Below are 21,296 nucleotides of genomic sequence, written 5' to 3'. Positions count from 1 at the left end.
CACACACACACACACATATATATATATATATATATATATATATATATATACACACACAGTATGTACAGTATACACTGCTGTTCAAAAGTTTAGGATCAGTAAGATTTTTAATTAATGGAGTCTCTTATGCTCACCAAGGCTGTATTTATTTGATCAAAAATACAGAAAAAACAGTAATATTGTGAAATATTATTGCAATTTCTAATATTGGTTTCCTATTTTAATATAATTTATTTCTGTGACACAGCGGTGAATTTTCATCAGCCATTACTCCAGTCTTCAGTGTCACATGATCCTTCAGAAATCATTCTAATATGCTGATTTATTATCAGTGTTGAAACTGTTGTGCTGCTTAATATGGATTTTGGAACCTGTGATACTTTTTTCTTTGATTCTTTGATGAATAAAAAGTTTAAAAGAACAGCATTTAGGCAAAATAGAAGTATTTTCTAACAATATAAGTCTTTACTATCACTTTTTATCAGTTTTATCCAGTCTATACATTTGAGTGTGTATGCTTTTGTGTATTTTGAATAAAAGTATTAGTTTTCTTAAAAAAAAGAAAGAAAAAAATTGACTGACGCTAAACTTTTGAATAGTAGTGTATATTGTAATACAAAATGTCTATTTTGAATAAATACTGTTCTTTTTAACTTTTTATTTATCAAAGAATCCTGAAAAAAAAATCACAGGTCCCAAAAAATGTTAAGCAGCACAACTGTTTCCAACATTGATCATAAATCAACATATTAGAATGATTTCTGAAGGATCATGTGATATAAATATATTAAATAAATATATAGCATTTGTGCTCATAGACACTCAAAAAATGCAATTGTATAATATATGCATTTTACCTAATTACTTTGTTAAAAAAAGGAAAGGAGGAAAGTGTTAAGTGTTTTTGTATGGTAGGTGATTGGTAGGTATGGTATCAGGTGATTGCTGCCATCTTTAAAGGGCTCCTCCTATTATGCTTTTTCACTTTTTCAACTTTAGTTAGTCTGTAATGTTGCTGTTTGAGCATAAAACAAATCTGCAAAGTTCAAAGTCCACTTCAAAAGGAGATATTTTATTTAACAGAAATCACTTTTCAAAAACTACAACGAACGACTCGTTTGGACTACAATGCATATTTTCCGGGATTTGTGATATCACAAATACAGACGAATGGGACGACACCTGGTTGAGCTGCACTAGAGAAGGCAACGAGTGTTATCACTATGTTGGAGACACGCTAGTTAAAACAAAAAAGGGCCCCTTTAAAAAAAAAAAAAAAAAAAAAAAAAAATTATAATAATAAAAATCTTTAAAGCATCTGTTCAGGTCTCATAATGTAATTGTACATGCTGGCTGATGTTCTGATGTTCTGGAAAAATAATGGAGAATTTTGTTGTGTCTAATTTTCTTTATTGTCTGGCAAGTTGATTGTGAGGCCCTGAAGATTCAATATTTTAGCCCACAAATTCAAATCTTTTTGGCCCCTAACAAATGGCACCCAGCTATGCGTCCAAAGACTGGTCACAGAATGCATAAACTGTTGGATAGCAGGCCCAGCCATCAAGTTCATTCCAGTGTGGACTTCACAAAAGGCGCATTGGAGCTTTATTTTGAGCATCTTTTAACCCCTAAAGTGACAAATTTGATATCCTATAGTGCCATGGTCCAGTGGATGGTTTTGCTTTTATTTTTCAGCATCAGGAAAGTCTGAATTTTTTGGCCGACTATCTCTGTCATTCCATTAGCAAGCCCACATCCAGCTCTTTATTCATCACAGAAATCATTCTTTTCGCAGGGAGGTTTCCACATTGTGCTTCCATTCCTAGATGTGTGCAACATTTTGTTTAGCATCTGCCGTATGACAGCATCCGGTCCGGGCCAGCTGGAAATGCTGGGCCCGTCTAGATGTTGGAATGTTTTGTGGCAGTGGTTCTGTCTCCCCTGTTGGAGCGGGCCAACCTGTAATCTGTCTGAGGTTTTGTGCTGGAGAGTCAAGGCTGCATAACACCTAAATAGCACGTTAACCTCAGAATTCTTCCCATGCTGTGGTGTACTGACGAATGCGGCAGGAAAACATCGGTGAACCTTCTGCGACTTCGGTGGGGTTCAACATACTCCGCAAGGCCCTGTTATGACCATGTGGAAAACGCATTACAAAGTAAACCCTGAATGTAGATGAGTCATTTATACCTTGAAACAGCTTTTCGAGAAATACTTTCTTGTGGTTTTTCACTGCTCTACACAAAGGACTGCATTGTATTATGTTGTTGTCTTAAATCAGACACCGTGATTTGCACTGGGATAAATTTGATTTGTTGTATCATTTAAGTCAACATCAGATGTTACTTTAATTTTCAGCTCGATAAAATAAAGTGAGTTGTTTACTGCTGGGACAAATGCTTCTTGTTTTGTTCTAAAAGGGTCGGTTTTCTCCTTTCTGTTGCAGGTCCTGGCTCTCATTTCTTTCATCTTCATTGAGACCATAATGATGTGCTCGCCCTGTGCCGGCGTCTACCTCTTTGAGTTTGTCAGCTGCAGTGCCTTCGTTGTCACAGGTGTCTTGCTCCTCATCTTCAGCCTGAACCTGCACACCAAAGTGCCCCATATCAACTGGAGTCTAACAGTATGTATAGTTCTTATCAAGATCCACACAACCTTACAAAATCCTTTACAATGTTAGACATTTAAATGGATATTTTGCCCCCTTTTTTTTTTTTTTTGTGCAATTTATTCACCCTCATTTAATTCCAAACTTGTATGACTAATTTTAATTTACTTTAATTTAATTTATAGTGCTTATTTAATTGTGCATTTTCTGTCAGTTTCTGATGTGTATTTATCTGAGCATTGAGAGGAAGTGTTTTCCTTGAAGATATTTTTGCAGTGTAACTACTTTTCCTTCAATCCATTTTTAATGGCATAATATTTTAAGAGGCACTTGTGATGATAGATTATCGAGGCAGAAGTTATTTGTGACGATCAGCTGTTTACATAAATGGAAGAAGTTTTTTGTTGACAAGACATGCCAATAACTGGCTTTTTAGAAAGCAAGCCGCTCTCTTGCGTCCAGTGCTGCTGAGGAGGAGGCCATGAACACGGGTTCATATTGCTCAGAATGAAGCTTGTGTGCTCATAGCTCTCATTAAACCCGCTTCTAGCAAACATAAATGGCTGCTCTTGGGAGATGAATTTACTGATTCACTGAAAGATTAATAAGGCATGGTTCCTTTTGTCTCCCTGCGTATACACACACACACACTCACACACAATGCTCAGCATAATTGGACCTCAGTGCTGTGGATCTATTACAGAGCTTATGATGGAAAAAGCTGTAGAGTTTTATTTCCAGAGCTGTGCACGAACCAAGAAAAGTAACAGCAACTCACATCCAACCATAACTATTGCGTTGCATTATGGTATACTGAAGAATATGTGCTTAACCTCACATAGACAACAAGGAAGTGCCTCTGCCGCTATAAGTTTGAATTTCAGTGTTTTACTACACCCAAATGTAGACCCCTTTTTACAAACTGGTGTAAAAAAGTCATATATTTATGCATTTAACCTCAATTAAACATGTATAAAGAAAGCTTAGAGCATCACATTTTGATTTAGGACAAGGCCTTTACTCTAAGTGCTTTTTTGTGTTGGCTTTTTGCCACTTTTATAGAAGTGCTTTTTAAAAATTGCTTCTATTTCTTTCTCTGTGTTTCTCCTCTTCTCTAGTTGCTTCCTAATCTAACTAACCTGCCATTATATATTACGGAAATTGTTTTGGCTCATAGACAGATTGCTTTTGTTCCTCCTTTGTAAGTCACTTTGGATAATTTCATTTAATTTATTAAGGATAGAATTTCATTTTTTTTTTCAGTGGATAAATGACAGGAAATGGTGGGGTAAGAAAATAAAACGAGATCAGGAAATGATGAGAGCTGAATTCAAACTTAAATACCTCACATGAGCATCAAAGCTCAACTTGCTAGATCACATAAACCACATTTTGGCTGATGGGAGAGATGTTAAACAGGGTGAGAGTGTATGCTTTTGTGTATTTTGAATACTGACGGGTTGGGGTTTTCTTGGTATTGCTATGGCTCATTGGAAGATCTATGATCTTTAGGATCATTTCAGCTGTGGTGGGGCTGAGGTTTTGGACTGAGCATCATCTCCTGCCAGTTGGACCCCATGGGCCCAGGCCTCTCATTTGTTCTGGAATGGATGCACCGGGAGGGGGGCTCTCCTCCCCTCTTTCGTGTTTGTATCTCCAGCTTGCGTAACTTCACCACTGCTGTGCTTCAGGAACTTTCACATAACGCAGTGCTAAAAGTAAACTGTACTTTTTGGTCCTGTAATTGTGGCCTCTGTCTCAGAAGAGGGTTTTTTCCTTTTGAGAGAAAATCCTCCCAAACCCAGCAGCAATTAAACTTCTTTCTATAAAGAGCAGAAATATGGATGGTAGAACTTTTAGGTCTTAAAATCAGATGTTTGTGCTAAATCCGTTATTTTCTAATGTTGATTTAGTTTAAATAGTGGCAGATTGGAGCGTATACACATAAAACTAGCTGGTAGTTTCTTGTGGCAGTTGGTTTTGTGGTGGACGATTGTACAGCACCCCCTATTCCCTTGATTGCTTTGATGGTGTGATCCAGTGCCAGGCTCAAAGGGGGCTGGCATAGTGACTGACATTATTGAAAGTGATAGGTCAGTAGAATGAGCACATTCAGCTTGCGGTGGTACGCTGGCACCATTGTACCCATTAACAAATCGTCTCCAACCACACACACATACATATACAGAAAAGCATGGCCAGTGTTCATTGAGCACAACCAAAAATAGACAGGGTATTTTAATAGAAAGTGAGGAAAGATTTGACTGTGAGGTGACGGGATAATGATTGGTTTTACATCGTGTGCTTTAATGGAATGGCCACTCTGAGACTTGAGAAGCTTTGCAGTGAACCGATGATTATGTGTCATTACTGAACACGAGCATGAGGCCAATTGTGAGATGGGTAAAGATGCATTAAAGATGTGTAATTTGGAAATCTGACTGATAAAGACTAAATTACTATTATTGAACTATGTAAATGTACTTTCATTTTTTTGTTTTCTCATATTCTAATATTATCAGAATGATTTCCCATCTAGTACCACCTTTTATAGTGATGGGCCTGTTGGAGGATAAAGGTTAATAATGTATCATGCTGTCTGTCCACACACACACACAGCATCCGAGAGCACCAGCACACCAGCGGAAGGTCCAGGAAAAGCTTTAGCAGCTTCATTTAAAGCTAAAGTCTCGCCACTGAGGCGGATAAAGAGATATGACTGAACGTTCAGGATTCTGGTTATTTTACTCCGCAAATCTGGAATGAAATTAGTTTTAGTTTTTTCATTTTTTTTTAAATTTCCAAGATCTATGGGCCTCCTGTTGCCTAAAGCAGTGTCTAACGCAGTATTCACGCACCACTGCGAATATTTGGCACAGGCTGTATACTGTTAAGACCCCACCTAACTCATGCATGTATACATTTTTTACATTGATTCTCTGCTTAAATATGTTTCTTGTGCATATAGTTTTTTTTTTTTACAATTAAAAAAAAATCTTTCTTTCTTTCTTTCTTTCTTTCAATATATTAAAAAAATCGAACTAATTCCTGTCATGGCAAAAGTTACTTCATGTGATCTTTCATATGATCCTTCATAAATCAAAAAAATCAAAAAACATTTCTTATTATTATAGATGTTGAAAACTATGGAAGCCCATTTCCGCCACTGAATAAAAAATAAAACTTTTTTTATTTCTCAGAATTGTGAGATATAAACTTGCATTTGCGAGTTATAAAGTCAGAATTGCGAGATATAAACTCGCAATTGCGAGAAAAAAGTTAGATTTGTGAGATAAAAAGTTGCAATTACCTTTTTTATTTTTTATTCAGTGGCGGAAATGGGCTTCCATAGAAAACTAAATATTTTTGTGGAAACCTTGATTCATTTTTTCAGGATTCTAGCATTTATTTGATATTCTTTTGTATCATTATAAATATCTATTATTATATGTGACCCTGGACCACAAAACCAATCTTAAGTCACTGGGGTATATTTGTAGCAATAGCCAAAAATACATTGTATGGGTCAGAATTATCAATTTTTATTTTATGCCAAAATCATTAGGATATTAAGTAAAGATCATGTTCCATGAAGATATTTTGTAAATTTCCAACCATAAATATATAAAAACTGAATGTTTGATTAGTAATATGCATTGCTAAGAACTTAATTTGGACAACTTTAAAGGCAATTTTCTCAATATTTTTATTTTTTTCTGCTCCCTCAGATTCCAGATTTTCAAACAGTTCTTTCTCGGCCAAATACTGTCCTATCTTAACAAACCATACATCAACGAAAAGCTTATTTATTCAGATGATGTATAAATTTATTCAGATAAATGTATTATTATTTATTCAGATGATGTATAAATCTCAATTTTAAAAAAAATTGACCCTTATGACTGGTTTTGTGGTCCAGGGTAACATATTATAAATGCAAATCAATTTAATTCATCCTTGCTTACAATGTTCCAGTAATATTATAAAACAGGTCCATTTCAAGTACAGAGATCATCAGTCCTTTGTTAACAACGTGGAGGGCCGCAGTGGCTGTTAAATACATCAGAGATCTGAACCCAGTGTGAACACTACATTTCCCAGTTTTAGACCCCTCCTGAGATCAGTTTGCTTTCTCTACATGCAGCCTGCCAAAACACACACTACTGAAAGTACATTTTAAGAAAACTCATGACTGCTTTTGTTTGTGTTCAGTTTCATATTAGGTTACCTGCATTAAATGCTTAATCATTGAATGTAAACTTCCATCAAGCTAGTAATGTATATTTATAACTAAATAATTCTGAGGACTTGGTACTTTTGTTCCACCTCAGGCATATGCTTTGCGTTCTTACACTTAGAATATTTTAAGCGTGTCAGCAGTTTTTAGCATTAAGTGTGTTTCAGTTTGGTTTGGCTTGCGTTTGATCCATCTGTTGAAGTATGTGTGAAGGCAAAGGCTGGTTTGGCATGTGTTTGAATGATTGAGACCGTATCCTGGTTTTGGCATATAGTTCGTGTTCTATATTGCGTGTGAGATGGGCATGGGTTCGCTTGAGTGAGTGTGGATGAGAGAGAGCGAGAGAGAGTATCATGTGAGACAGTGTGTGTAATCACTCCCATCATGCATTTTGTCACATGGGTGGCCATGCCTAAGTCACGCTGGAGTGCTTATTGGCTGCACACAGACGAACCACCCAGCTTTATCCCTTCTCTCCTCTCAGAGTGTGTATTTATGGAGGTTTTAAGGATAAAGAAAGAGAAAAGGAGACTTTAATGTTCTGTAGTGTAAGGAATCTGGATGTTACCTTATTTTTAAATAATAAAATAAAAATAAAATAATCTGTAATATATGTTTGTAATTTGTGTGTGTGTGCGCGTGCATGTTTATGACACAAATTTGTATAATGACATGGTTATGACATAGGTATTACAACGAGAAGGTGATTTATGAGGACACTTTCGGTATCAAAAGGCTTCAAAAGGCTTATAAATCATACAGAATGAGGTTTTTTAATGCACAAAGTTTTCTGTGAGTGGTAGGTTTAGGTGTAGGGTGGGTGTAGTGCGATAGAAAATACCATTTGTACAGTATAAAAACCATTAAAAAAAACAACGTGTGTGTGTGTAATCTTTTTCAAATATTTTCATGACGCATCTTAAGTGTACTTTTACACAACAACACCAATTTACTAAAAACTGAAAAGTTTACCTTTTTTGTTCATGAAAACTTATATACCGTATACAGACAACGGCATTGTCAAAATGATCCCTGTTCACAAATATTTGTGAAAAAGACTAAAAACTACTGCCAGGCCAGAAACACTATGCACCTTCACACATACCTATAGACTGAACACATATTACGCATGCGCATGACGTCACATTTTTCACAAATTCACATTTTTATAGTTTACAGACAAAAACAGTATCGTTTTCCGTTTTCATAAACCTGCACTTTCTAGGCCCCCAAATTGCAGATTATCATAAATCACTTTTACAATTTTTAGCTTATCTTAAGAAATGTTCAATACACCACAAAGGGGGGGCCTCATGGCCTAATGGTTAGAGAGTCGGACTTTTACCCCGATAGTTGCGGGTTTGAGTCCCGGTACTGGCAGGGATTGTAGGTGGGGGAGTGTAACTGTTGACATTATATTGTTTATATTATGTATATGTTGTTTACTTTTATCTGAGACCATTTTTGTTATGAAGAAACTAAGTTGCATTTATTATCTGTGACCAGCGCTCTCTTCCACCCTCAATACCAGGACTGAGGTGAAACCCTTGAGCAAGGCACCGAACCTCTAATTGCTCCCAAAAATGCTGCAAAAAATGCCTACCCACTGCTCCGGTGTGTGTTCACGGTGTGTGTGTGTGTGTTCACTACTCACTGCTGTGTGTGTGCACTTGGATGGGTGAAATACAGAGCACAAATTTTGAGTATGGGACAGACACCATACTCGGCCACATGTCACATCCTTTTCCTTTTTTAAACCAAATATTTAATTTTCCAAGGCATAGCAGTTCAAAATGTCTTTCAAACTGGCCCTGTGTCAGCAGGACATCTTCAATAGTTGAACTGTGGTCTGTGATTAGATCAATTCCTCATCCAGCAGATTCGTGTCATACTGCATGTCCTGTACAACTGCCTAGAGCTGAGAGGAGCAGACAGTCTGTGTTTACTTGGAGACATCAAAGCCAGCGGGTCGTGCTGCGTCGGCCTGCGATGTGAAATTTGAGGTGCCAGCCACTGAGGTTGTGCTTTGAAGGGCTTGTTACATTTCACCCCCCCACAGAGTCATGGCTTAGACAAAACCCACGTCCATTCCAGACTCAGGAGGAGTGAACAGAGAAGGATTTGGCCTCATTTCAGAAACCTCCAACTGGTTCTTCTCATCCTCACTCTCTCCTGAGAGCTTGGACTCTGAATTTGTTACAGTATTAAAACTGTAAACTGTGACGTTACCGTTACAAAGTGGTGGGTGTATTAATAGAGGGAAAACTGTGATAGTAGTAATCAAAAATAGGAAAGAGACTTTCTTTTGAACTTTCTATTCATAAAATAATGCTAAAAACAGTATCATGGTCTCCACAAAAATATTAAGCGGTACAATTGCTTTCAACAGTGGTAATAAGAAATGTTGCTTGAGGCACAAATCAAAATGATTTCTGAAGGATTTCATGAATGTTGCCCAGCAGGCACAGGATGTAACGTCAGGTTGACGCTGGACATGATGTCACACAGACGTTGTGGTTGAGAATGAAAATCGTGTTGACGTCAGTATTTGACGCCAATTTGACATTGACTTGGCATTGGATTTTGGTTACACAACCTAAAAACAACAAATATCAACATCAGCTGACGTCGGTATTGGACATTGATATTAGACATTGAATCGACATTGAATTTTGGTCACCTGGCATCGCAACCGAAATTTAACCAAATATCAACGTCTTACAACGGTGTGCGCCTGCTGGGTTGTAAGTAAATAGTGCATTTGCCTGCCTCCTGCCTGTCAAACTGCATCACTGCAGTCAGCATAGCCACACCTCGCTGCCAGCTAGCTACTTGTTTGATCATTAAAGGTTTACTTGTAGTTTGATGAACTCTTTAACTTGTGAATGTGTAAACGTGTCTGTTGATATCACTTCCCTTATGGAAATGTTATTATTTAATGAGCTAACCTCTATGAGCACATACACACAGATAATGGTTGCCCCTCCTTCTCTCTTTGTAGACATAATTTGTTATTTGAAGGAGATTCGTCTCTCTTCTCCTGGAACAAAACATGGCAATGAAAGTATATGCGTTGCTTGTGTGTGTTATTGCGTGTGGAGAGATGTGTAATTTACAAATTTCAACACCCCAGTCCCACATTTAAATGTGCTTGTCAAAAAATCCCAAAACTTAGTAGCGTATACAAACCCACGTGCCTTGTATGTTTAACAGATCAGAGGTCATTTTGAAAACATAATGTATACACTGTGCAAACGTTTTTTTTTGTTAGTTTTTTTTTTCAGCAGCCATTACTCCAGTCTTCAGTGTCACATGATCCTTCAGAAATCATTCTAATGTGCTGATTTGGTGCTCAAAAACTTGAACTTATCAATCTTGAAAAGAGTTATGCAGCTTAATATTTTTGTGGAAAACACTTTTTTCAGTATACTTTAATTCTCTTGTTCTCTCTTGCAGGATCTGATCAACACTGCCACCAGCACCTTGTTCTTCTTTCTGGCTTCAGTGGTTTTGGCAGCTCTCAACCATCAAACTGGAGCAGAGATCGCAGCTGTGGTATCTATCCCCTTACTCAGCGCTTTATTTCATGAATTCTGTCTCTGTGATTGTGGGTGAATTCAAATGTTTAGTCATTTCTCAAGTATTTGAAGTGGGCCCTAGTCTGCCGGGGTTCTGCTGCCCTCAAGTGGCTGAAATAGAGTAAGCACATAGTCATTCCTGGAGACAGGAAGACAAAGGGAAGTTCTGAGCAGTCATAGTCACCATCAACCTAAAGGTTTTACATGTTTTTCTTTAGTTCTTTGATTTTTAATACTGAAAATCGCACTGCTTCCTCTTTTCCTCTTTCTCCATCCCACTTCTCTTTTCACTCAGTTTTGTTTTTCTTTTCCTCTTGTGTTTCTATTCCAAAATTCACAATGTGTGTCAAGTTTTTACTCTATCACTCATTATAAATTCCCACATAATTTAGTTACACATTAACCTCATGTTTGTAAAATATTTTAGCCTATTTGATTATGTTTTAGCTGTCAATAAGACACACTCAGCTCTGTTTAAGTCTGTTTCACAGAATAACTGGGAGCCCTTTTCCACCTAAAATCATAAAAGATCAATAATCATGAGATAAAGTTTTTAAATTAGAAATGTCAGATACAATGTAGCAGTTGTGAGATTTTAAATCAGTTATCTTTAATTTTTTTTTTTTTTACTTTGAGACCGGAAACAGGCTTTCGTAAAACTCCATAATTCCACCGATTTTCCCCTAAAATCAGCGCAGAAAATGCCAAAAAAGTCCATTGATTCCATCTGGGATTGCTCATTACAGTGTGTTATAACTGAAGCCACTATGAACATCTCACATTATGCACATACCTTTCTAGTTAGTTTGTCTGTTTTGGTTGAGGCTGCTGACCTCTTGTGACTGTGAAGAGGTTTGTTGTAGATGGCTCAGTGAAGAGAAGTAATTCCCAATATTGATACAGGATCAGGTTCTCTTACTGAGATCCTGACCTTTATGATTTTAGACACTTCAAGAATGACCTGAGATCAGCAAAATATCCACCAACACCTTGGAAGTCAAAGGCTGGGGATTTGGGCTAAGAGTTTTATGATACAGATGTTCTCAGCAGGAAACCACTTTAACACCCGGGGATTTTTCTGAACCACAGGGCACTGCAAAATTCCTTCAGCCCTCACAGCCTGCCAGAGACATGGAGTATTTGCTGTTATCTGCCTCATATTGAAATTTACTAGAAAACATCTATATTATTTAGACATATAGTAGATGTAATGTTATATGTACGTCACTTAAAGAAATAGTTTATCCAAAAATGAAAATTTGCTGAAAAATTACTCGCCCTCAGGTCATCCAGATTAGAAACTTGCTCATCACTTGCTTATCAATGGATCCTCTGTAGTAAATGGGTGCCGTCAAAATGAGAGTCCAAACAGCTGATAAAAACATCAAAATAATCCACAAGTAATCAACATGACTCCAGTTAATGTCTTCTAAAGTGTAAAGCTGCATGTTTGTAAGAAACAATCCATTATTAAGACTTTTTAACTTAAAACCGTTGCTTCTGGCCAAAGTACCTGTCCATTATCCATAATAACACTTCCTCCAGTGAAAAAGTCCATCCCCTGTTGTTCTCTCACATCAAAATCTACTGACATGTTTGTTTAGAACTGCTTTGGACTTTATCTATGCATATTTACTTCAGATTCAGATGAAACCACTTTTTCACTGACGAAAGCAATATTATGTGTAGAGGATTCGTATTTTAGCCAAAAGCAACAGTTAAAAACATGTTAATGATGGATTTATTACAAACCGCTTTTCACTTAACAAGGCATTATTTGATGGACTGGAGCCCTGTGGATTATCGTGATGTTTTTATCAGCTGTTAGGACTCTCATTCTGACGGCACCCATTCACTTCAGACGATCCGTTGGTGAGCAAGTGATGTCCAATTTCACCAGATCTGTTCCGATGAAGAAACAAACTCTTCTACATTTAGGATGGCCTGAGGGTGAGTAAATTTTGAGCGAATTTTTCCTTTAAACCTTCGTAGTTCAAAGATGAAAACTTTCCCCTTCAGTTTTCTTGTGTATAAATAGTTGTTTTGTATGTGTTTACATCCAGATTTTCGGGTTCCTGGTGATGGGTGTGTACGGTCTGAACACATTTTTGGCAGTACAGAGATGGCGTCTCAGGGACTCGCGAGATGGACCCCTGCAGACCAGCGAGTACATCCGTGCTCGCACAGCCTCACGGGGAGAGGTGGAGTCACGGCCTGAGCTACAGTAAAGCACACAGGCAGACCAATGAAGACTGAGACAAGCAAAGCCCCGTCTGCATTCCTGGCACAGTGTGCTCTTTCATATCCTCGTGATGGGAGCCTGACGAGCGGCAGTCAGGAAGAGCGCTTACAAACAAACAATTGCGTGAACAGTCTAAAATGGAACAAACCTCTGGCATCTTCATCAGTCTCAGGCCAGCATCTTTTGACTTTATACTTAAATACTGTATATTTATGTTAATTAAGGGCTTTACCTTATAATGATCTGGATAATTATTGACTGAAACTCACTCCACTGTGCTCCTAAACTCCCAGCGGGGAAAGGTTTTAATAATGCCTGCAATAAAATGGACAAAACCTGTCAGTCACCGCTTGAAACCCGCTTCTATTTAGCTCTGTATTCTATTTAGAATGCAGCTATGCCTTAAATGTCTTATCAAGGATTAAAAATAACTATACAGAATGGAATAATGGAAATGAATGGTTGCTAAATAGACTGATCTAAGTGATCTTTCTGACTGAAATGTAATGGGAATTTGTAGGAAGGTTTATGAGCAAAAATATTTTTTTTTTTTATTGTTTTATTTTCTCTGCCATTGTGTTCCTGTATCAAACACATCTAGTAAACTGCCGTTGCATTGGGCTGTTTTTCTGTAGAGATGAAGTGACTAGATGATAGGAGCATCAGTATTTATTTTAATGTTAATTATTTTTTGTAATACCACAGCTTTGGTAGCTACATTGTATCAAATGTAGAATTTCACCTCGTGAATGTGTCCCTGCATTGCAACAGACAGTTACAGCTTTCAGATTGTCTGTGTGCGTGAAGGGAGGTGTGAGTTTATGAAACTTTTTAGTCTAATCTTTAGATGATACAAATGTTTAGTTACTAAATCGTGTGTGCATAGTCTGTTGGTCATTTTTGTTGTTTGTAATATTTTCTCTACTCCACTGTGTACTCCAAGTTATCTGTATATGTCGATTTAAGCAAGGGTAGAGTTTTTGAAGAAGGTGTATATACTACGTATCTGTGTGTGACATTTTACATTTCTGAAGGTTTCCTATTTGTATGAATTCTGACACTAATAGACTGTATTTGAAGGAACAAGTGTACTGCAGTACATATGAATGCATTAGCTAAACTATCTTTTTTCTGTGTGCTTTAATCATAGAGGCTTTATTAGTCGAAACCCTTGGACACTAATGTTACGACAACATTAGCAGAATAACTGCTTCATTGGGTGTGAAATTCAAACATTTTATTTGCACTCTCTGATGAAAGTGGTCAAATCATCTGTTTTCTGAAGTGAAGCTTTGTTGACCTTCTAATGGGCCTTTTTGAAAAGAGTATCATAGAATGACATCGGGGGGAAATTAAATGCATCTTTTAACACAGATTTTAAGGCATAGTGCAATTGTTCATGATTTTTTTTTCACTAGAAAATGCTCATTTGCAATATTCGTTTATATATACATGCTTATGTCTTATTTTAAGTTCTTAAATTAAGTAACTTTTATGTTTTGGAATAAGACCAATGTTGAAATGAAGTCATTTTGAGTATAATGTCTCTCATTATAGACATTGATCAACACTGTGTGGGCTTGAAAATGTTAAAAGACAATCACAAGAATGATTTGTGTCTTAATGAAGGACTCTGCATTAAAGTGCTGAAGTCACTGAGTGTCCTATTTTGAAAGCAATACTGTGTTGCTTATGCTTTAATGATGTGTAAGAGCTTTCACTGTGCTTTGACTTTGTGCTAAACTTCTTATTGGAAGATTTTAGCATCAAAATAATTCCTGATTTTGACCTTAAAGCTGCAATCCGTAACTTTTTTTGTTGAAAATTTATATAATAAGCGAATACACCATGAATCCATTTTCCAAACCGTGTTTTTGGCTTTTCCTTGAATCACTACGGTACACCTATAATAAGTGTTTATATTCGGACTATTTAGACTGGTTCGGGTAGGTACCGCTGCGGCGTAGCCCAGTACCTGCGTGATTCGCCATAGACATAAACAGAGAAGTAGCTCCGGCTACAATGTTCTTCCGCAAGACGCACGCAGTTCTGTTTATTAACCGCTAGAGCGCCAAAAGTGACGGACTGCAGCTTTAAGGCTTGAATTGTGTTTTCAACTCGCAAATCATTGAAGTGTTTCAAAAGAAACTAAGTTGACATTTTGAGGGAGTCAAATGATTTGACATTTCCCGTATTCAAGAAAGCAATGTTTTATTCCATGTAACAGTGCTATAAATTTGTATTTTTGTATTTATAGAGTTGTGCATAGACTTACAAAATGCTAATTGTTTAAAAATAGTTGTGATGGCAATCTTTTCCTCAAATAAATGGATTTGGATGGACTTGATCTGTAAATGGGAAAAAGCCTTACTGTGGTACAGGAATCCACTGCATTTACAACCGCTAAGACCTATTTCTCAATACTTGTCACTTTTTCAAAACTTAACGCAGTGAACACAACAGAAGTCTACAGTATGTGGGCTGAACTGTGGATCGTTTTCCAGTGCTTTGGCACAAAATACATTCAATGACTACATATTTCCATTTACATGAACTCCTCTCTCACTCAGAAACAACAGCCACCAATATACTTATGTACCTACAGGCCCATTTGCATGTTTACAGCTCTCTTTTGTGTTACCTTTAAGTTTAAAATCATAATTACCGAATAAGACAGGAATTTTCTACATTTATACCATAATACCATATTGAAATATATTCCAAATCAAAAAAAAAAAAAAATGAAATACTGTCAACACAATTAGTTGTAGCTGAACACATACACAGGTCTTTCGATTTCAATTTTATCTATACAAATGGGTGCAACTAATTGGACAGTGTAATATATATTGCAGTGACTTCTAAACAGTAGAGATCTGAAATGTTACAAAAGAAAAACCTATAATGATACTCGAATGAGTGTACTACATGTTATGTAGTGTTTTGTTCATTTTAGCACATTTTGGATGTGAAATTAACTGCTGTGTCAAGATAAAAGTTGGCAAGGAGAACTGTGACGAGTTTTGAAAAGTGACCTTGAAGAAGTGTGGAGAAATTGTAAAACACTGTAAATTCAAACTCACTGAAATACACCACATATCACTTACAAACTCCATCACATTTTGCTCCTAACGTTCCAAATTACTGGCAAAATTGCTTTCTTTATTTGCTAAAAATAAACAATACTAACAAAATTGCACCAAAATTATTTATTGATGTGGCAATCTGACAGTGCATGTTTCCAAAAGAGTCCTTAAAGCAGATCCACTCTTCATAGAAACACTAGAAGGTGGTTTACATGTGGTTACATGCAGCATGCCTGAGAATACTATAGTAAACCAGGAGATGCTCCTGTATGCACTGCTGAAGCTCACGTTTATATAACAGGTTCAATAGCAGAAGAGTGGCACTGTAAGAATAGTACATCTCTAGGTGAGCATGATAAGACAAATCCTGCTTTTTTTTTTGCAGTACTTTGGCAAGACATTGGTTTTACTTCAGCATTAAAAGACTAACACCAATGTGTAGACCTGTGGAAATAAGACAGGTGACTTTGGCCAGCCAACCACCTGCTAATTTCATACATGATGTAAACTTATTTTATTGCTACAAAGCATTAAACATTAAAACTTATTATTCCCAATACAGGGCTTCATCACCAAATCATGCATAATTTTTTAAAAGAGAATTTAAGAGAACATATTTTGAGAAAATATTCTCTCAGAATAGTTCTAATTAGTAAACATATACACACAGCTCCCAAATATAGACACATTAAAAAAACACTCGTACATATTGCAAAATCTGAACTGAAAGTGACCACACACACAATCATACTAGAAGTAGACCTAAGCTGTAAGAGGCAGTACATAAACATCATAAATGGTACAATACTGCCCTTTCTTCCAAAAGCAGTCATCAAGCTTGACTGATGTGAAGCAATGCTACTGGAATAATTCACAGCTTTGGGAAAATCAAATGAGAGAGGCTTAGATTGCATGGACGCATGTATATACAAAGATTACTGAAAACTCTGTAGCTTCTATTCTGTGATGTGACATTTGAAATAGACTGCTTAATTCTACTGACAAAAAGCATACCCAAAATTTCAAACAAACAATATAAGGTTATACCAAAGTCTGTTTTGGTTGTCAGGCACTGTAGTGGTCACACACCAGGTTTTTGGACACAGCTTTAGTCAGAGTCGGAGTCCGAGTCATCATCTGTGAGGAAGAAGAATGTGTTATTCTGGAAGAAAGAGCCTCTGAATAACGACAGGAAAGAGAAGAATGAGATGGGGAATTCCCAGTGAAAATAATCTGCCATGGAAGTTTAATGCATGTGACTATGCATGACAGTTGCTAGAACAGTTTGCTTATAGTGAGAGTTAATTCCTACATTTAAATGATACCAAAGACTATAAAATGGACTTTGATGATACTCCAGGAGTTCTGCCTGGTCACTCACAGTAACTAGAATAAAACCTATACTGTGGATAACTATTTATGAAGTTATGAAACCACACTTCCTGAAAACCACGTCACCTTTCACTTCCTGTGTCTAGTCTCACTAATAGTTTTGCTGCTTTAGTTTGATGTGGAAAGATTCATGCATGTATCCTGTGAATGAAACTCCAGCAGAGAGAGAGAAAAAAAAAATAGTACTTTCACATCTCAGTGGTTGCATTACTGTTCAGAAGTTTGGAATTGTAAAATATAACAATTTAAAATAACTGTTTTATATTTTAATATATTTTAAAAGATGTATTCCTGTGATGGCAAAGACTGGTCATTCCTCCAGTCTTAAGTGTCACATGATCCTTCAGAAATCATCACTAATATGCTGATTTGACACTGAAGAAGCTTTTTGTTTTATTACCAATTTTGAAAACAGATGTGATGCTTAATATTTGTGTGGAAACTGCAATATAACTTTTTTCAGGATTCTTCGATGAATAGAAAGTTCAAAAGAACAGCATTTACTTGAAACAGAAATCTTTTTGTAAAAATATAAATGTCTTTACGCACATTTACTGTCAATTGAATTCATACTTGCTGAATAAAAGTATTAATTTCTTTAAAAAAAAGGAAATTAATTAATTCTAACTGACCTCAAACTTTTGAATGGTAGTGTAAATAAGAACCCAGTATTGATACCTTGTGTGTTTGGTGGCTCTTCACTGGAATCACCTCCCTTGAGGAAGTTGGCCAGTTCATTAAAAATGAAATAAAAGTCCAGGGCAAAGAATATTGTGGTAATGAAGCCAAAGACCTAAGAAGTGAAAGAGAAAGAAAAACAGAGACACATGAAACCAGTGCAAACATCACACAAGTCACATGTTGTAGAACTATAAATCAAAAAGTAAACAGTGCTGTCAATGATAGTGCCAATAAAAGAGAATTTGACTGAACTGATGTGAGCCTACCCCAGCGGCCTTTGAGGCTCCATCCACATATTTTGACACAGATATTATAGAGATGATGAAAAAGATGATGGAAGCGCTGACACAGCGCAGGAAATCCTTGATGAAACAACAGGCATGGTGATTAGGACAAAAGGACAGAACTGTTATTCATGGACAAATGTTATTATCTGATGCTCTATGAAGTTCCAGCACAGTAATTTTGTAGGTCAGAAAACTTACCATGAGGGGCCAGTGAAAGCCCTTAAATCTCTCATTGAACTTTGTAGAATAAGCAAACAGCAAGAAGAGGGCAGCCAATAACTCTATTAAGGGAGCTGTGACGAAGGCAGCTGCTGTTGAAGCAGCAAAGCATACAAAACTGATGAACGACATCACCTGAGGGGACAGGATACATAAGGACACATTGATTATTGTTCTTCATTATTTTGTTAATTGCTGAAAATTAGTAACAAGGTGAGTGCACCAGACCTTTTAAAGATATATTTGCATTTCATGCCAACTTTAAGTTTGATGCTTTGACTTTTTTGGAAACTTGCATTGACAGAGAAGAAACAACTGGCCATTTATTTGTCTAAACTGTAATTATATATATATTGGAAGTCAAAGGCTGGGGATTTGGGATATATATATATATATATGAAGAGTTCAGATGCAAAAGCCTCTAAGTGCTGTCTGAAATTTTATTCTAAACTTAGCATTTTTAACAGGCTCCTATGTTTAGGCTCAGTAATTTTACTTTAATGGCACTATATAGGTCATTTTCTATGCCATTAAAGTGAAAGAACTGAACATAAATATAGGAGCCTGATAAAAATGGTCATTTTAGATGAAAATTTCAGACAGCACTTAGAGGCTTTTGCATCTTTTTCATATATACAGGTGCATCTCAATAAATTAGAATGTCGTGGAAAAGTTCATTTATTTCAGTAATTCAACTCAAATTGCGAAACTCATGTATTAAATAAATTCAATGCACACAGACTGAAGTAGTTTAAGTCTTTGGTTCTTTTAATTGTGATTCTTGTGAATGCCATAGTATCGATGATAACATCAACTGGTAAGTTAATAATGTCATTTAGCCGAAGTTAACTAACTTAGTTGAACAAAGAGAAGCATAGTAAGTTATCTTCTCTACTCTGCCTCTTTATCGCAAGTAAAGTAATTATCTTCAAATGCTATTTAAGTCAGAAAGTGTGTACCAATGTCGTACGTAACTTTAGAGACGGTCCCTAAATTCAGTGACAGACGTAACGTTCACATAAAACAGTGAGCTAACAACCTACTGAGGAAAACTGAGTGAAGAAACACCAGTTAAGAAAATCTTTTGTATTTTATTTTGTTTGTGGCCATGTCGTCTGCATCGGAGGTGTATTGGAGTCTTGTGATTGCCGTCGTAGCGGTGCTAACAACAGGTGAGCTTCCATCAGCTTAACTAACATTAATGTTACTAAATTAGCCAAATTAGCCTCTAGCTGCTGTTGTCCACTAACTCACAGAACAGGTTGACTTTTTAAAGAGAGGCACATGCTAGCAATATATTAATATAGCATGTTTTGCTGATAAATCAATGTTAAAAATGTTTATTTTATTAAAATGTAAATTCTGTTACTGTACGACATTTTTTCTGATCATAAACTACAGTAACACAAAAAGGATGATGTGACTGTCTGTTACAGGAGATTTCTCCAAGCAAAAACAGGATCCTGACTATGAGAGGCAGAATCATCATACAGCCAGCTGTCCATTTTACAGAAATGCAGAATTAGGTAACCCAAAATAAATTTTGTTTTACATTGCATTTATATTTACGCATTTGCCAGATGCTTTTATCCAAAGCAAGTTACATTGTATTTAATGAAATATTTTTACTATTTAAAATAACTGTTTTGTATTTGAATATATTTTAAAATGTAATTTATTCCTGTGATCAAACTGAATTTTAGGATCATTACTCCAGTCACATGATCCTTCAGAAATCATTCTAATATTCTGATTTGCTGCTCAGAAAACTATTATTATTATTATTATTTTTATTATGTTGAAAACAACTGAGTATAATTTTTTTCAGGTTTCTTTGATAAATAGAAAGTTCAGAAGAACAGCATTTATCTGAAATATACATCTTTTGTAACATTATAAATGTCTTTATCATCACTTTTGATCAATTGCACAATCAGCTTGTAACACTCCAAAGAGAAAGGAAAACTTGAAATCGCATCATATGACCCCTTTAAGTAAAAATCATGGTTTACAGTGCAGTACCACAATTGGATTGTTTTTTACAGGTAAAAAATGTTTAAACTAAATGAAAATAAACTCTACAGTACTGATACTGTAAATGAAAATACGGTAATAATACTGTAAATAAAATACAGTAAGGACATATTGCACTGTAAATGCAATTACAGTACTGAAACTAAATGAAAATACTTAAGTCACTTTGGATAAAAGCATCTGCTAAATGCATAAATTATTATTAATTATATATATATATATATATATAGATAGATAGATAGATAGAAGAGTCCCTAAACCATATAAACCATGTATGTGTGTGTGTGTGAAAAATATAAGAGGAGCAAAGCCACTACTAGCCTTGATAAAAACTCCCCCTTCAGATGAATGAGGAAAGTTTGACCTATATAGCAGCAGAAAACAGCTAATTTACCCATTTATTTAACAAAGCAGAAACTTTTCATAACAAAAATGTCATATAAGAATAACCAGTGAAAACCAGATCGATAAGAATAAGAAACTAAAATCAGAAGAATAATGCCATGATTTATGTTGCATTTCTGTATAAAGTAGCTGCATCCAGATGCCAAAAAAAAAAACATTTAACGGATATAACATAACTCAAAACAATGACTTAAACACTATTATGGATGGATTCAACATGGTAAAAGTCGAAAAGCATACCACTTCACCGAGCAGCAGTAGTCCTTTCCGGGAGGTGATGAATTCTTTACTCGCGAGAAGAGAATGGAATATGGTCTGTCGTGATCGGTTATTCTCCTGAGCCTCGATGTCCCCCATGATCACGCCGATGAAACTCTTCTGTTCCCGAATAAAGTTCACTGAGATGCTCCTACTCTCCGCTGTGAAACAGCTACTATTCGCAAATCGGCATAACTTTCCACGGAGTGGAAACGGAAATAATGACAGTGCGGAAACGAAGCACACAAAAGAGCAACATCTGCATTCCC

General features: G+C 36.2%; 2 protein-coding genes across 3 annotated transcripts in view; one reads left to right on the top strand and one right to left on the bottom strand.

Annotated features, from left to right (window-relative positions):
• LOC107681510 (CKLF-like MARVEL transmembrane domain-containing protein 4) overlaps positions 1-14,324 on the top strand; it is a 24,607-nt gene extending 10,283 nt beyond the window's left edge. The window contains exons 3-5 of one of the 2 annotated variants that reach the window (XM_016477821.1): positions 2,447-2,623; positions 10,302-10,400; positions 12,487-14,324. In XM_016477821.1, the coding sequence (XP_016333307.1) occupies positions 2,447-2,623; positions 10,302-10,400; positions 12,487-12,651 (441 nt within the window). In that variant the 3' untranslated portion in view covers positions 12,652-14,324. Of the gene's footprint in view, positions 1-2,446; positions 2,624-10,301; positions 10,401-11,707; positions 11,920-12,486 lie in introns of those variants that run through there. The other variant, XM_016477822.1, reaches the window with a different exon arrangement.
• A 1,541-nt stretch (positions 14,325-15,865) lies between these two features.
• On the bottom strand, positions 15,866-21,275 carry LOC107681504 (CKLF-like MARVEL transmembrane domain-containing protein 3). Its single transcript, XM_016477816.1, has 5 exons — positions 21,010-21,275; positions 18,310-18,465; positions 18,091-18,186; positions 17,822-17,936; positions 15,866-16,888 (listed from the first exon to the last, which is right to left on the bottom strand). Exons 1-5 carry the CDS (start codon positions 21,124-21,126, stop codon positions 16,860-16,862), a joined length of 513 nt encoding a protein of 170 aa, XP_016333302.1. The 5' UTR covers positions 21,127-21,275; the 3' UTR covers positions 15,866-16,859.
• Positions 21,276-21,296: the final 21 nt, after the last annotated feature.

This window comes from Sinocyclocheilus anshuiensis, unplaced genomic scaffold (assembly GCF_001515605.1).
Source record: "Sinocyclocheilus anshuiensis isolate Anshui unplaced genomic scaffold, SAMN03320099.WGS_v1.1 scaffold2053, whole genome shotgun sequence".
In the NCBI taxonomy this organism is placed as follows: Eukaryota; Metazoa; Chordata; class Actinopteri; order Cypriniformes; family Cyprinidae; genus Sinocyclocheilus; species Sinocyclocheilus anshuiensis.
This window is presented reverse-complemented; position numbering and strand designations above follow the sequence as displayed.